At 45.3% G+C, this 17,970-nt stretch overlaps 1 protein-coding gene across 1 annotated transcript in view; it reads left to right on the top strand.

The window, feature by feature from the left end:
- Positions 1-565: 565 nt before the first annotated feature.
- LOC125930440 (uncharacterized) overlaps positions 566-17,970 on the top strand; it is a 24,621-nt gene continuing 7,216 nt past the window's right edge. The window contains exons 1-4 of the mRNA XM_049642283.1: positions 566-770; positions 5,456-5,523; positions 5,913-6,008; positions 6,300-6,478. Coding sequence (XP_049498240.1) covers positions 566-770; positions 5,456-5,523; positions 5,913-6,008; positions 6,300-6,478 — 548 coding nt within the window. The remainder of the gene's footprint in view (positions 771-5,455; positions 5,524-5,912; positions 6,009-6,299; positions 6,479-17,970) is intronic.

The raw sequence follows: 17,970 nt of genomic DNA, 5'->3' as shown, positions 1-17,970 counted from the left end.
ACCACAAACATGCATTCAGCAAGGGGAGAAAACCACTGCAGGCCAAAGTGATAATGACAGCATTTAGGTCCTCCTTCTCGGAGATGGAGATAAGGAGAACAAGGGGAGCTGCCGGGGGAAGGGAAGGGTGCCAAGGGTGAGGGTGGTGGCCTCTGCCACGAATTTCGTCCCCCTGGGTGCTGTCCGCAGGGCAGCGGGGACGGGCGTCTCGGGGTTTGCGGGGCCACCGGCGGCCAGCCGGGTGGGGTCGCTGGTATCTGAGGCTGAGCCTTGCAGAGACACAAAGCGGGAGGGAGGCGGAGACAAAGGCGCGGGGAGAGAAAGGGAAGAGGGCGAGGGCGGGGCGCCGGCCGGAGCGGACGCCGGGCGCGGGGAACCGGCGCCCCTGCAAACAAAGCGCCCGCGGCCGTCGGGGAGGGGGCGGGCGGCGCGCGCTCATCCGGGGCCTCGCAGGCCGGCGGGGGGCGGGGGCGGGAGGCTGGGCGAGTCGGGCAGGTCTATTTGAATATCAGGCTCTGGCACACTCCGGGCGCCGCTGACAACTTCATTACCTCCGCGTATAAAAATGACTGCCGGCGAATGCAAATGGCTAGCCCGTCTCAGCCGCCTGCCTCCGCTCTGCCGCCGGCTGCGGGCGGAGGCCCCGGGAGCCGCTGCCGCCCGACCTGACGAACCGCCCGCGGCAGGGCCGGCGCCTCCTCCCGCGCCCCCGCGCGCCGCCGGGACCCCGGACCCCCCGCCCGGCGCGGGCTTTGAGGGCCGCGGGGGAGGCCGGTTTCGGGAGAGACATGGGGGTGGGGGCGGCTGAGAACTGCTGATCGACTGAGATGTGCTCGTGAGTGTGAAGCAAATGCCCTGCCTCTTAACTGTCATCTAATTAATGTATGGAAATGCCGGGAAAACAGAGTACTCGGTGCGTGGGATTCGCAACCTTGAACCCTGAAGGAAGAGGTTGGACCCCACTGGTCCCCGACCGCCCTGCCTGGTGATTAATTTGAACGAAAGCATCCCTACCGCCCATTTGCGCCTACTGAGCAAGCAGGGAAGCGAGCGTGCTGCTCCCTGCTCCCCAGGCCTTAGGTTGCACCTGCCCCCCAGGACGATGCCGCGTCACCCTGCAGAGCCCCTCTCCCAGTCCAGATGGCAATAGAGGCAAGTCTAGGGCGGAAGGAAAAACAGCCCTTACAGAGCCTCCCTCCTTCCTTTGGCACGTAGAACGAGAGGAGGGCTCGCTCCCTGGCAAGAAGTCACCTCTCACCTTGTGACAATTCCACTTATTCCATGAGGACTCCTTGGGAGCTCCTCTAGGGCAGGAGTTAGGTCATTTTTATTAATCACATCAACAGCAATAGTTAACATCTGCTGATAGCTTTTTATGCGCAAAATATATACCCACTCCTTTGTCTAGATGACTTTATTTTTGCCACAACAACGCTACCGCTCTCCTAGAAACCCAGGCTTATGGAAGCCTTACCAGGGGCCCAGAGTAACCCAGCAGGAAGGGATGGAGCAGGGGTTGGGAAGCAGGCCTGTCTGCCAGCAAGTCTGCTCTCAACCACTCGGCAATATTCATTTTACGGGGCCGCTGGCACTGCTGTGCTGGGCGCCCTCCTCTCGACTCCCCAACCCCCTCCCACAGGGTCCTCTCCCTTGTGGCCCAGGAGTAAGTCCTAAATCTGTTCCAGTCAACCCCTTCCTTTGTCCCGGGCTTGGTTCAGAAAGGAACACGTGACCAGTCCCGGCCAATGTCATGGGAGGGGACATCTGCTAGGGGGCTCTGGGAAGTGCTTAAAACAGGGACACGCAGAAGGGATTCCCGTTTCTTCTGTTGGATGATATCTTGGTGCTGTGTGTAGTTGGATAGTGTCTACCACCTGGTAACCATGGGGGTGCCAGCCAGCGAAACTACTTTTTGTGGAGACAGATCTGCAGGATTCAGTAATGCGGGCAGAGGGAGTCCAAGCCCCCAGGGAGGGAGGGGGGGAGGGGGGGAGGGGGGTCCCACAGGACCAGCCAAAAGGGTCCTTGGCTTGGCGCAGGCTAGAATTCCAATGCAAGCCAAATAAAGTGAAAGCAGAGTTTGTTGAACAGCGTGAGTGACAGAGCACAGCAGAGTGTCTGGGAAACTCTGGAAGGGAAGGAGGGTGAATCTCGTCGTCACTTTTTCCAGTTTATACTGGAAAGGGGTCTGGGGTATGTGTTCCTTCAGGAATCCAGGGTAGCGGCCAAAGGCTAGTGTCAGGTGAACAGTAGGTGCTATTCTGTAAACGATCGAAGGTAGGGGTATTGAGGTCGAGGTTTGTTTGAAGCTAATGTCCTGGAACATGTCAGGGATCTGGCTCTCTCTTCTTACATGTTGTGAAGCCTATGACAAAACTCGGAGAAGGATTAACTGTCTTGCTTCCCCCCCCTTGAATTGGGAACGTAGCTTTTTGGGCTTACTCAGAAGCAAAATGTGGAACACGAGTAAATCGTTTCTAGCAGAAAAACAGCAGAGATGGAGCCTTTTTAAAATGGAGTCCCTTCATCAGTACACAATGAGAGAGCTAAAGTGTAGGCAAGTCTCATTCTATTCCCATGTCTACCAGCAGTGAAATCACGCTGCCTCATGTTCGTTCAGGGGTATATTTAAGTGAAGCCTGTTTGGGAACGAGAGAAAATATAAAGAAGTAAAGAAGGGAAACCCCCCCCCCCCCCAGAAATTTGGTCAGGTCTCTTCCCTGGTCTCTTTCCCTGTCTTCATCGGTAAAATGAAGTAAAATGACTGAAGTGTCTGCACAGACGCTTAAAATGAGACCTCGCCTTTGCAGATTCTCTTCCCGGACAGTCACCTCCAACCTCACTCAGTGTCAAGGCACTAGGCAGCTTTTCCCCAGCCCCCTTTTTTTCTTCAAGACATTCCTCTGTCTACACAGGCAAGGCGTCTCTTTCCTCTAAGCATCAGACCCTCCATCTAACTATCCCGCACACACACACACACACACACACGCAGGTGTCTGATCTTGACCCCCTGTGAAATGTTGCTTACTAGCCTTCAAGTAGTGTCTTTAGAGAATGTGTATCTGGTTTGGGACATTTTCAAAAACGATGGCTACGTAACCAGGCACTTAGTAGTATCCTTTGGCAGATGCTTTAAAATATAGAATCCACATTAGGATGGAAAACTGATTTTTATTGTTTCATTAAAACCACGCACACTTTTGGGGGTGCCTGGGTGGCTCAGTTAATTGTCTGACTCTTGATGTCGGTTCAGCTCATGATCTCACGGTTCATGGGATCAAGCCCCGCGTTGGGCTCTGTGCTGGCAGCGTGGAGCCTGCTTGGGATTCTGTCTCCCTCTTCCTCTCTGCCCCTCCCCCACTTACATGCTCACTCTCTCTCTCTCTCTCTCTCTCAAAATAAATAACAACAAAATCCACACTTTTCATTAAAATATGCAAAAAAAAACACTACATAAAATACATACCATGTGCTTTAACAATCCATCCAGAATCAAGTATGGTGAACAGCTCAAGTATCTCTAATATTTCCCACCACTGAGGAAAAGAAGCCCTCATGCATTAGCAAGGCATTCAAGACATGCCACAATCTGTACCTAAGCAGCTCTCGCCTTATCTGTCTACATCATATACCCCTAAATCGTACTCTTGCATTTTCTCTCCCATGACAGACACTTTAGTATGTTCATGGCCCATGCTATCTAGAAAGCCCTCGAACCCCATCTCCAACTATTCAAATACCACTGCCCTTTTCAGGTATAGATTAAATACGACCTCCTCCCCAAATCCTTTCCCCTTCCTCACATTTAATGACAGAAAATTTTGTTACCTAGTATTTGTTCTCAGTAATATTTAGCCTATGTTTTGAGTTTATTGACACCCAGTATTCTAAAAGTAATGTACGTGCCCAAATAGCATAGGCCTTAAATATCCTCAAGCAAACAAATCAAATAGGTTATATATATTATCAGCAGAATGTATAAACCTCACTCCCAACTTAAGGATGTTCTCTTAGATATGATAAAGTTTCTTGCACTTCTTGTTTTTACTAGGACAACTTTTTTTTTAATTTTTTTTTTAACATTTATTTATTTTTGAGACAGAGAGAGACAGAGCATGAACGGGGGAGGGTCAGAGAGAGAGAGAGAGGGAGACACAGAATCTGAAACAGGCTCCAGGCTCTGAGCTGTCAGCACAGAGCCCGACGTGGGGCTGGAACTCACGGACCGTGAGATCATGATCTGAGCCAGAGTCGGACGCTCCACCGACTGAGCCACCCAGGCGCCCCTTTACTAGGACAACTTTAATGTAAGTAATAGAAAAGCTGTCCCTGCTAGTTCAAGTAACAAGGAAAATGTAGCATCTCACATAGGAAGTCTCAAAGTGGCAGGTGCTGAGGCCGATTAATTCAGTGTCTCCATAATGTTTAGTGTTGTCAAGGACCCACGCCAACCTCAGCTTGTTGACATTGTCCTTAGCTGGTTCTCCTCAGGGTCTCAAAATGGCTACCAAAGTTCCAGGCATCACCTCAAGACATGCTAAAGACCAGCCAAAAAAGTGGGACTGTTCTAACCTTTCATTTCCTCTGAAGAGTTAGGAAAATTACACCAGACGCATCTCAGAAGATCTTTTCTCATATGTCATTAGCCGGAATTGGATCACATCTCCAAACTTTTACTGGCAAGGGAGAGGAGATTATCATCACCAGTGACTAACCGGGATTTATCCCTGGGTTATATTGGGAGAGCAGGCAAGGGATAGGACAGGTAACATCAGAACAAACGGCAGATTTTAGCCAGTCATCTCATCTGCATGCAGACCATACCAAATTTACCGGCTTAAAAAATAATTTGTTTTTCTCAATATTCTAGACTGGGTGAGGAAAGGGGTGAACCCCAAGCAAGAAGGGAGGTTTGGTTGGGTGGGCAAGTGACAACATCTCTTTCATGCAAATTATGATGGTTTATTTGAAAGTTAGAAACAGTCACACTTAGATTATTCTTATAGTTGTCCTTTCTACAAAATGTGTTAAAAATGGGACATATTAGGGGCTCCTGAGTGGCTCAGTCAGTTAAGCCTCTGACTCTTGATTTTGGCTCAGGTCGTGATCTCACGGTTTGTGAGTTCAAGCCCCGAGTCGGGCTCCACGCTTGGGATTCTCGCTCTCTCCCTCTCTCTGTCCTGCCCCTGCTCTCTCTCTCTCTCTCTCTCTCTCTCTCTCTCTCAACATAAATAAACTTTTAAATAATATTTTTAAATGGTATATTTTAATTGCATCAATAGCCGATTGGCTAAATTCAACCGATAATTTTCTTCGTGGGTGGTAGAATCATGTTTGCTCTTTTGCATTGTTTTCTCCTAAATAAGTAGCCATGCTATGTACTCCACATAGAGGTTTTCCTTCAGTAACATTAACGCTTGGCTGAATTAAGCCATTTCTGCCCTAAATCCTTTAGGTTGTCGACATCTGAGAATTGAGGTCAGGAGGATAGCAAATAATTCCTTTGGTTTTGCAAATAATTTGGTAACTGGACTATTTGCCACCAGAGTATTACCCTTTTGAAAACCTGTAAACCACAGAAGCTTTTGAGGATACAATTATTAAATAACCATTCCTCTTGTTTTAATCAGGGCAGGTAGCAAATGGCAACCTAATATTCTTTGTTTTGTAATGCCACCGCCTTACCCTAAATAGGCCTTCCAATCCTAACTTCCATATGTGTGAGGCAAGAAATGCTTTAGTGGCGGCTACGGTGAGATTCATATCATTTACTAAAATAATACATGGGCTTCCTTTTGTGATGATATCTTCCATCTTCTAATAAATGTATAACCGCCTCTCTAACAATACCCAGTCAGATGATGAATGTCCGTATAATAATACTACCTCTCTCCCCCATTTTTTTTTTCAAGAAGCTCGTGGAACTGCTTGCACAAAAACAGATGTATTTCGACCTCATCTCTGTGAGTCGTAGACCACACAATCCAGAACGACAGCCCTCTAATTTGGTAAGTGAAGAACAGGAGGGCCCTTGCGTTTGGAGAACTTTTTGGAAGTTGCCGGGCTAGTCGGTGGCAGAGTAGGGTCCCATCATCTTGTTTTCTGGTTACCTGTCCTTTACACCACACAGTGCCATTAATGATTGACGTTAAGGACAGAACTCACTCTAACCAGGTCATCAGGTCAAAGTCTTTATAGGTGGCACCCGCTCAGCCAGGTCCCCGAGAGGGCAGGGTGTAGGTTCTATCCTCTGGGTGTCCTCCCCACCAGCCCAACACTACCTACATCCTGACCCACAGGTACCTCGGGTCTCCTCAGATCCCTGTTTTCATGACACGTCCCAGCAGTCCAGGCCAACCCAGGGTGCGAGGAGCGTCCCTGACAAGGTGCTTCTCCCCCACACTCCCATTCAGCACAAGAAGGGACAAACAGAAGAGCACAGCTACAAGGCATCGCTGGCCATCATGTCACCCTCACGGTGAGTTTGAAGCCAAATTTTAAGAATAGAGTCTTTCAGTTCAATCATGAAAGTAGGTTTTTACTTCTCAAGGTCAGCTGAATTTTCCCCCTTCAATAATTGTTTGGAATTATTCCAGAATGGAATAATAGATTTATTCCATGGGCGGCATTCACTCAAACCTACAACTCATTTGTTCATATCGTACATTTCTTTTTTTTTACGTTTATTTATGTTTGCGGGGGCTTGGTGAGGGCAGAGAGTGAAGGAGACACAGAATCCTAAGCAGGCTCCGGGCTCTGAGCTGTCAGCACGGAACCTGACACGCGGCTCAAACTCACAAGCCTTGAGACCATGAGCTGAGCCGAAGTGGGACACTTAACCGACGGAGCCACCCAGGCGCCCCCATATTGTACATTTCTAAACAGCAGAAAGGAAAAGGAGCTCCAATTCACTAATATTTTCAACAATTGAGGCACAACTAAGAAAATGAGGCCATATTTCTCCTCTCTATCCCTTGCCTCCTCTCCTTTGACCAACAATTGCCATAATCCACACTAATGAGGTAGACTGTGTTAAGAATTTTCTTCACTTAACAGTTCTCATTATTAATAAATTTTACACTGACAACTATAAAGTGAACACTTTGGATTTATGCACCTAACCTAATTACATATGCTGCATGTACGCATTTCATTATTTACTTGACAGATTCATTCCTTGATATCATAAATAATTAAACAAGAATCAAATATTAACAATCAGATACATGTTAATTCCCCTCGAATCTGTAGAAACAAACTATATTTTTATCTTCAGTTCAACAAGCACTGATGAAAATTTCTTCGTTAGGCAAATTTCATAAGCAAAGTTCTTGATCTACTTTTCTTACTTTCACTGAAAATTAAACCTGGAGCAAATTATTCCAGGATTACTTCATGGGCAAAAAAATGGAATGTAACAGTATTTCTAACAAGCCATTGGATTCAAAATCCTTCTCAAGCACTGCTCTCTCTTATATATGAAACATTAATCTGTGTGTTTGTTAGGAGTTTTCAAATATGGATTTTATTATAAGCCAGGAGACAGCCCCATATTAGTAGCTGGTAGTATATTACCAGAGCTTGGTTTCCAGTGAGCTGGTGGTTTTAACCAAACAATTATTTTATAAGTTGTTTAAAGAATAATATCTGGGCATTACAGATAATGGTGGAACTAAATTTACTGGGGCTGAAAATTCACTCTGAGGTCAAAGTATAGCTTTTTCTGCTTTGATGAGCTAGGTTTCAATTTTTTTTATTCGTGTATAGCAACATCTTCATTGATCAAACCATTCTCACATTTTATCAAATTTGCTTTGGTAGAGCATACCATACAATTTCATCATTGAAAAAATATTAAAGATTCATAGATAGCCACATTATTCATAACACAAGATTAATGCCAGGCTGACAGGTTTTTGTAAAGATCTGACTCTTTTTTTCTAAGTGCATATACCATATCTATGTGAAATGTACCTCTGATGTTGCATATTGATTTCTCCCTTCTCTTCTCTTCTGATGCTAAAGAGAGAATATTATGGGATGATTGTCAGGGTTAGTGTGTCTCTGACCTACACATGTACTATTAATAATTTATGAGCCGATTTGAAATACAGCACGAAGAAACCGACTGAGGACCAGTGCCACTGCCTGGGAGGACGTACACCCAGGGCTAACAGCATGTGCACCCAGATTTTGAGGTTCCGTTACAATACATGGAGAGACACAAACGCTCTAAGTGCCAGAGCTAACTGGATGAAAGGAAGCCATGCTTCTTTGTTAGAAAGTCCAAGTAGCTACATTTACCTCTTTCCGTCCTATCCTTTCTATGACATCAGATTTCCTTTGTCAATTATTCAATTAGATTGCCAAGGGAACTCATAGCATCTTAAAACATCAGGTAATCTAAATTCAAGGAATATGAAAGCATATAAAGCAAAAGATCAGGGCTTTCTTCTTATTTCCCCCATGCTTTTACACATAGAGGTTGTCTGATGAGTAACCTCCCATACTGTTCTGTGCTCATTTAAAGACAGAGAAGATGGGCGCCTGGGTGGCTCAGTCAATTAAGCAGCCCACTTCGGCTCAGGTCATGATCTTGAGATTCACGATTTCGAGCCCCACGTTGGGCTCTGTGCTAACAGCTCAGAGCCTGGAGCCTGCTTCGGATTCTGTCTCTCTCTCTCTCTCTCTCTCTCTCTCTCTCTCTTTCTGCTCCTCCCCGGCTCACGCTCTGTCTGTCTCTCTCCCACAAAAATAAACATTAAAAAATAAATTAAATAAATAAATAGATAAAGATAGAGGAGATGGGGAGGAAGAGTTCCCCCTGCCCTCAAAAATGGCATCACACTCTACATCACTGTGCTGTGATTTGCTTTTTTCACTCAACAATATATCAAAGACGTGCCCCGTATCACCACGTACATTTGTAGCTCGTATTTTAAACAACAGTATAGGGCTCCATTTTATAGAGGTGCCATGGTCCATCTATCCATTCCCTCATTAAAGATTGTTACGCTGTCTCCAGTTTTTCACAATGAAAAAATAGTGCCACATACACTGAACATATATGCTTATGCACTTGCTCAACTATTTCCCTTAGATGGAGACCTAGAAGTGGAATTGCTAGGTCAGTGACTGATTTTTCAGTAGAACATGTGACTCTTGATCTCAGGGTCATGAGTTCAAGGCCTACATTGGGTGTAGAGCTTACAAAAATAAAATAAAATCTCCTTAATCCATTAAGTGCATAAGGCTAGAATAAATGAATGTCCCTATTTAGGATCTGACTACAACATTGCATTAATAGATTTGTACATAATATTTAAGTACATTTTCTTAAAAGTATAGTTTTAAAACGTTAATAATATGAAGTAATTTAGGAAAAGTTCATCTAAAGTTTTAATTCCTGAGTAGCTTTATGCAAAAGCAAACTAAAGTCTAAGTTGTTCCTAATGCTTAACAATATGCCACCAGGCCACACATCCGTATGTATTTTTAAAAAATGTTTATTTGTGGGACACCTGGGTGGCTCAGTCGGTTAAGCGTCAGACTTCGGCTCAGGTCATGATCTCACGGTTCGTGGGGTCGAGCCCCACGTCGGCCTCTGGGCTGACAGCTCGGAGCCTGGAGCCTGCTTCGGATTCTGTGTCTCCCTCTCTCTCTGCCCCTCCCCCTCTCACACTCTGTCTCTCTCTGTCTCTTGAAAATAGAGATGTTAAAAATAAAATAAAAAATAAAAATGTTTATTCGTTTTTGAGAGGGAGAGAGACAGCGTGAGTAAGGAAGGGGCAGAGAGAGAGGGGGACAGCGGATCTGAAGCAGGCTCCACGCTGACAGCAGCAAGCCTGACGCGGGGCTCGAACTCACAAACCCATGAGACCATGAGCTGAGCTGAAGTCCGATGCTCAACTGACGGAGCCACCCAGGCGCCCCTGTATGTATTATTTTTAATACCAACACTCAAAGCAGGCAGTCTTCATTTTAGCAACGCTACATGTAACAAACCCTCTTAAAGTGTGTTTATAGAGATTGACAACTGTTAAACTATCGAATGTTTTACAAAAATATATTCAAAGAATTTTATGTTGAAAGACATCTCATCCACGAAATCTAATTAAAACCAGTATTGTTATGTTTATGTGAAATCATCACGAGAGAAGTGTATTTGTAAAATTCTCTGCTGTTCACCTAAACGGCTTGAAGCTTTCTACAAACAGAGTAGCGGTTACCTAGTGTGTCTGTCAAGTTCCATTACGTGAAGTAGAATATGCTTTCAGAAAAGACGCCTTGCATCCGATGACAGGCACTTCCTATCTGCTAGGTTTCATAAAAATTGGAACATTGATCATTTCATGTAGAGATTTTCTTTAGCAAGAAGATAAAGGGAAACCTTGTTATGCCAAATGACTTACTAGTCAAAAGTATCCAGGACACTGAAACCTGGAAACTAGTTAATGGTTTGTAACAAGTCAGAAATAAAGATGTTCAACCAAGAAAATGACATTAAGCAGCACCGGCTACAAGAGAAAAGAGCAGCCTGTCAGAATCATGCAAGGGCTGTGGTGACAGGTAGACAATAAAATGGGATGACACCCGTTCCTCTCACTGGGGGTGTTTTCAACGGCTTTCTCTTGAGAGTTTCCATGCACTTCCTTTGTAGGAGACTTTCCCTCTGAAAATGGCAGCAGACCCGTTGGAGGTCTTATTAAAATTCTCCTTCTGTGTTATAAAATATGTTGTATAAGGCAGATGGCTGTACCTGAACAGTTAATTCTTCATTGTGTAAAGGAATGTGGGGATAAGTCATTCCCGTAAGAGGTAGCTCCTCGGCTGACATATCCCAGCAATACTGCACCGTAGGCATCGGGAAACAGGAAATGAGTCAGGGGTGAAATCCGTCCACAACCCCATCTAAAATGGCAGACAGCACGAATCCAAACAGAAGCAATATGGTACATGATTAATATTTCATACCCAGATTGGTATCCATTATATCTCCAGATGAATTCCACACACTCGCTTAAATCTCCACAGTGTATAGTCCAACAGCACCGTGAGGATAAACACTGTTTTCATTTTTTTTTTTTCAACGTTTTTTATTTATTTTTGGGACAGAGAGAGGCAGAGCATGAACGGGGGAGGGGCAGAGAGAGAGGGAGACACAGAATCGGAAACAGGCTCCAGGCTCCGAGCCATCAGCCCAGAGCCTGACGCGGGGCTCGAACTCACGGACCGCGAGATCGTGACCTGGCTGAAGTCGGACGCTCAACCGACTGCGCCACCCAGGCGCCCCAACACTGTTTTCATTTTTAAGAGAAATTTTCTTTCATTTACTCTCCACCACAAAACTGCTGTGGGAAGAGTGTACCTCGACCTACCTCATCATGAGCTATAAAGGCTGTGCCATCAAAGAACAGAAAAAAAGCAAACACCCAGCAAGTGCCCAATGAGTTCCTTAACACCAGCAATTTCAAGGAATGAACCTACTCGATCTAAAATAATACTATCAATGTGTTTTACTTAACCCCGGTCTACTGTAAAGTTCGATCATTTCATATATGTCTACTTAAAATGTTATAATACCACTGAACTAATTTCCAGGAGAGTAATAGCTGTTAGAACAGTTTTCTAGACCATTTCTCTCTTTTAAAAATTCTGTTCCCAACATATTTCAAGTTACATGACAAAATAAACATTTCATAACCCTTTTCAGCTAATTTTTTTTTCTACTAATGTCATTTCAACCAGTGGGGGGAGGGGGGTCTATATTTTTCACAGTTCTACATCTAAAGTTATTTCTGATATAGATTAGCTGTCCCTTCCTGAGCAGTGAAAGACAAAATCTTAGTGTCTTTAACCCCGTCTGGTTTACAGCATGCACATATTTACACGAAATAAAAAGCAAATATTTGCTCTTTTCATACAGCTGTCAGCACAAACTTGGGTTGTTTAGAAACCTGTTCACACAAACAGAATTTGTGTTTAATACATGACATATGAGAAAAGGTCAACGATAGGTAAAATCAAAGATTATTTAAAAAGAAGTATGGAGTTGATAACACATTTTTGGAACAGGAGGTGGCCGTGTTATGCCATACATTATATAGCACACTGACGACTAGAACTTCGTTGTTGATTCATTTGGTTGTTTATTTAAGAAAACATGGGCCTCATTTTAGTTGCTCACTTACCAGAGTATTAACTTTGGGTTCACTTGCGGGGATAAGTATACGAAAATGTTGTTACCCTAAAATATTTCCAATGAAAGCTGCCTTTCAGCTCTTTCTTTCAGGGGATTTTTCTAATAGCTAACGGGCACGTATTCTGAGGTCAGGCAAGCTGAGCATTCCCGATATCACTGCCACCTACTCTGGGATCCTGAGCCACACCACCTCCAGTTACCCGACAAAGTCACGCGGCTGCATTAAGAAACTGGTAGCTCCCGAGTGTGTGGGAGCAGGAGCAGTGATTTACCAAAAGATGGTTTCAGGGCTGAATCTACTTTCTTCCTTCCCCCGGGATTTGTGCTGTCCTGGGGACAAATTTCACCTGCCCCCAGACCCACTCTGTTCTGAAGCCCCGAGGACAGAACTTGTTCAGCTTCCTGTGGACAGCGTCCCATCTGCAGAACACACATTTTAATAAGTAAACTCTATTTCCAGGGAAATACCTACTGGTATTAACAAGAAAATAGCATCTCTACAAGATGCTCTGAAAAGAAACCCTGTCAGCACCACTCACTCTGCCTTCAAAGACAAGTCCCTGTAATTACTTTCTCCTCTTCGTTTCCTTGTCTGGATAAAGCAACAAGATCAGGAGAGCCTATCCATTTTCCCCAGATACCTTCCAAAATGTGCGTCTGCTGTGCAGGCTGGGATCAGAAATTGCATTATCTGTATTTGTATTAGTAATTCACTGCACAAAGAGAACAGGGGGCAGAGGAGGAGAGCAAGCATGGAAGCAAACATCAGACAGACAATTGTATATATGCAAATGCTTGCAAATTTCGGCCAGCATCTCCCTATCTATAACCAAGCAACATGGAAGCCTATTCATCCCTCATCTTCTTTGCTGCCAACTATGGTTGTGGTTTTGGAGGAAAATATTGAGAAAACGTTGAACCTTCAGCCACCGGGACTAAATCTAACTCAAAGCCTACCATGTCAAAAGCTAATGCATAAATATAATCAGTGATTTTCTGGAAAGACATGAGATATTCAACCTCCCGGCCACAGAGGGTGGGAAACAATACGCCCTGGGAGGGGGCAGGGGAAGAGAATGGTAGCGTGCAGCTCTCCAGCCCAATTGACAGAGAACTGAAATGTTGCCTCTTGGCTTGGGGTTGTGTATTTGCATAAGCAGCCTGAGCAAGAAGGGGCATGGAAAACCGGAAACAGGCATGATGAAGAAAATGCCCCAAATTCAAATTCATAAATGCAATGTACTACCTTTCAAATGAATATGCATGATGGTTGAAAAATGACAGCGGGACTCACCATGCATTTTGCTTTGTCTTGAAACCGATTAGTCCCAAATAATGATGGTTATAGAAATGGGGCACCAGGATGGCTCAGTCAGGTAAGTGTCTGACTTCGTCTCAGGTCATGATCTCACAGTTCAGTCAGGAGTTCTAGCCCTGCGTCAGGCTCTGTGCTGGCAGCTCTGTGGAGCCTGCTTTGGATTCTGTGTCTCCCTCTCTGCCCCTCCCCTGCTCGCTCGCTCTCTCTCTCTCTCAAAAATAAATTTAAAAAAATAATGGTTATAGAAATTCTCATGACTTTCTTTTTATATATTTAGTCTACTCACTGCAAATCAGTAATAATATCAATAATTCACCCATATATATGCATTTCACATGGAGTAATTCCGCTCACCTTCACAATCATGCTTGGAGATAGGATCGGTATTGTACTCACTTTACAGGTAAAGAAAGCAAGGCTCTGATGTTCAGAGGTTCACATCATTAATAAATGACGGGACTGGAACTCCTCTTCTCACGATCAACTGAGCCCCGGGTGCTACCACAGGTAGCTGCTGAGCAACATTACAAAGAGAATTCACTCCAACTGTAATGGAAGTGGCCCTTTTTCACCTCCCAGCAACATTTGGCCCTGCTGCTCAGTCCTGCCTTCTTGAAACCCACTGCTTTCATTATGCTCGGGAATCGCTCATTGATTGGCCTTCTGCCTCACAGACTTTCTCGGTCTCTTCCAAGATTTCCTCTTCCTTGGACTTCTGTCCCCTCCTCTCAATTTCCGCCAGCAGTGAGCAATCTCATCCACTTCTGTTCTTTCGTTTATTCATTCAACAAGTATTTCTTATGCATCTCCAACGTACCACACCCTAGTCTAGTCCCATGGGATAGCACAGCGCACACCAGCGATCTCCCTGCACAAATAAAGTTTATACTGTTGGGTGGGTGCAGAGAAAACGGATAAAACAAATAGATAAGGAAAAGAGATACAGGTGGTGAGCGCTGTGGAGAATAGAAAGCAGAGAAGGATAGGGGAGCGGCCGGGTCAGGGAGTTGAGACGAGATTGCAACTTGGGGGGTCAAGGCAGGCCTCACTGGCCAGACATCTGTGCAGAGGTGACCTCTGCGATTCTCCTCTCAGACGATTTCTGAATTTCCACATCTGATCTCTCTCCTGATTCCAACCCCACGCTGGCACTCCTAAACACACCATCTCTTCCTGTACCCACACCCCAAAGTCATTCACCCTTTCCTCCTCTTCCTCCTGCACCTCCTGAGTCAATAAATGTATCAGGAGGACCTCTGAAGCAAATGCACTATTCTGGGTGCTAAGGGAATTCATTGGTCAATAAGACCTATTTTCTTCTTAAGAGCTGTGTCTGGGGAAATCACAGAGGGAAATGATTAAGGGTTTATAAACAGACCTGTGTTCAATTCCATCTCCTCCATCAATGAGCAGCAGGTTCATCTATTCAATGGGGATAATGGTACCTACTCATATTAATGCTACAGGGATTAAATGCAACAATATCAGGAAAGTGAGCAAGTGCGTTAATGAATGAATAAATCAGCGAATGGTGTGCTTCCTGCCGTGCGTGAGCTGGGAAGTACTTAAGATATTTACATGACGTCATCAGGGCCCACTCTCTTGTCTCCCAGCTCTGTTCTGTTTCGCGTGGCATCACTCTCCTCATTCTCAGGCAGGCTCCCCTTACGGTGGCAAGACGGCATCCCAGAGTTCCGGGCTTACACCCTCACCCAGCCACTCCAGAAGGCGAAAGAGAGTTTCTTTCCTCCATAATTGCACGAAAGTCACTGGTCCTGGTAGAGTCATGTGCCCACCCCTGAGCCAATCACTTGGGCCAGGGAAATACCGTTGCTCTGATTGGCCAGGCTGGTGGCCGCCCCCTCTAGGTAGGGAGGTTGAATCAGCTCCACTGTGAACCGAGAGCAAAGAGATGCCCCCCGAGGAAAATCAAGATGCTTGCAGGAAGACAATGCACAGTAGGCACTTAACGCAATGTTTGCCTGCTACCCTCGACTGTGGCACCTAGTTCATTCTATCCCGTATTACGGTCAAATGCTTCCATGTGTATCTGCCCTCCGATTGAGAGCCCCTGAGAACAAGGGCTATTTGTTTGTTACCATGGTATCCCCAAGACCCAGGACAATCCTTGAATATAGTACAAGTTCAGTAAATGTTTCTTGACACGAATTGATTCATGACGCTAGTTTCAACTAGTTCTTCTTGTGCTCCTTTGAAATTCTGTGCTGTCTTGTTCTCTTTTTATTACACGAGGGTACGTAAAGTCTCAAACACACACACACCTTTTAACGCCGAAGAGGCAAGACTCCAACAGCAGAAGCAAATAAACCACCTTCATAATTTACATATATATTGACTCTCCTCTAAAATCATTATCTCAGCTAATTTTACGCAGGTGAGAAAAAAGCAAGATTCGGTGGTGCCTCTCTAAGCCGCTTCGTTTTGCCGTTCTGTTTTCGTTCAGCAAATGTTGCATTTGCTAAAAAGTCAAGGGCGTAAGACTCACACTCGGCCTTTCGCAAGGTATCAGCAGTACACGGTTGTCATCATTTGGATTTCACCGCAGTGCGGAAATGTCCTTAGTCTTTCCTTGAGTAACTTAACTTCGATCTCTGTGGCCTTTCTCAAGGACGCCCCTCAAATCCTGTGGCCTCAAGTGGGGCACTTTCCTCCACTTTCCTGGGCACACAGCCGCCTACTGGAGACTGCCCCAGCTTTGCTTACAGCTAGATGTGGCCGGGTCACTGAGTTCTTGCCAAGCGACGGGTGTGGTGACAGCTGCCACTTTCAGATAGCTTCTTAATCACAGAGTGACAGGCACGGCCGAGGTACGGTGGGGGGGGGGGGTGGTATTATACTACATTATCCTTACCTGTGGGTGTGTTTGAAAATTCCTATTGGCAGATGAATCCAAATAAATTAAAATAAAACATAATTAATTAATTAACACGCACTCGCCCCAGTTGTTCTAGCCTTTCCATTGGACTGGCTAGAAACAGGAAGGAACGGGGCAACCTTGGAAAGCACGTGTGGAGGGTGACAGAGCTACTCCACCAGCCTGGGTCCCTGAATGATTTCCTGGAGCAGGGCTTGCTGGTCTGTGTTGGACAGTGGCTGGAAGAGAAATTGATTTCTGACTCATTGGAGCCATTGCACTTTGGGCTCTCTTTCTTATAATTAGTGTTCTCTACCCAACTCCAGTTCCTCATTTACTTACGTTCTATTTCGAAGCAGCCTGCTTTCCTCTGACAGGATAATTCGCCTGCCTTCACCATCCCCTTACTGCTTTCTGGTTCTCTTCGCGGTCAGAAGGGTGCTACAGCTCAATACATGTTTACTACGGGTACGTTTTCTGCTCCTCTGCAGGTCAGGCTCCACAAGCCCCCCAGATACCTAGATTGCACTGAGACGACCTTAAATCGCTCACGACACAGCTCACTGTCAAAACCCTTACAAGAATGTCATGTTTGAGTTTGCCGGTCTACAGTTTACCACAATTATGGGCAAATTTGATTCAGAAAAGAACCATAATTCTTACAGCAAAACTTAGGATGAAAGAGTGATGTTGAGAACATTTCAACGAGAGAATGAAAAGTGAAGAAAAAGTTTAATTTTTTTTTTTTTTTTTTGCATAAAATATGGTTGTATTCAAAACCATCCCATAGGTTGCATCCAACCCGTGGAACTGTTTGGCCTTCCCCTCCCCAGATCTGGCACAGTCCAACACCACTTGCAGGATTTCTGAATTTCTGTACTTCAAGGACATACACGCTCCAGTGCCGCACCCCCCCCCCCCAACTCCCGCCAGGCTTCTTACACATTTCCCTGGAGCCCGAGGGATTTGGCCATAGACTGGGCTTCACGTGTAGCATGAGGCACACGGATTGAAAATAATTTTCTTTTAAAATAAATTTTAATGTTTTTTATTTATTTTGAGAGAGAGAGAGAATGAGCAGGGGAGAGGCAGAGAGGGTGAGAGAGAGAGAATCCCAAGCAGGCTTCACACTGTCAGCGCAAAGCCCGACGCGGGGCTTGAACTTATGAACCGTGAGATCATGACCCGGGCCGAAACCAAGAGTGGGATGCTAAATTTGACTGAGCCACTCAAGTGCCCCTAAAATTAATTTTCTAAAAGGAGTTGTTACCCCTTACCAAAGGACACAGGCTCTTTCCCCAATGGTCCTTAGAAATAAGGTTGATTTTCACACTTGTGGCTTTAGGTGAATTCCCCTGAAGGTCAGAGGATGAAACTGATAGATAGACCTACAGAGAGGAACATAGAAATGGGGTGCGAACTACCCTTTGTTGTTATTGAACCTAAAAAAATTGGGAGTCTCAGGAAAGCTGTCCTGGCAGTGTAAGACTGTGGGTTTCCTCTGCTCAATTCTGCGATGGGGGAAGGGGGGGGAGGGGGAATTACCTGGCGAGTATAGCCAGCCTGCTCCCGCCC

Source organism: Panthera uncia, chromosome A2, assembly GCF_023721935.1.
Source record: "Panthera uncia isolate 11264 chromosome A2, Puncia_PCG_1.0, whole genome shotgun sequence".
NCBI lineage: Eukaryota > Metazoa > Chordata > Mammalia > Carnivora > Felidae > Panthera > Panthera uncia.
This window is presented reverse-complemented; position numbering and strand designations above follow the sequence as displayed.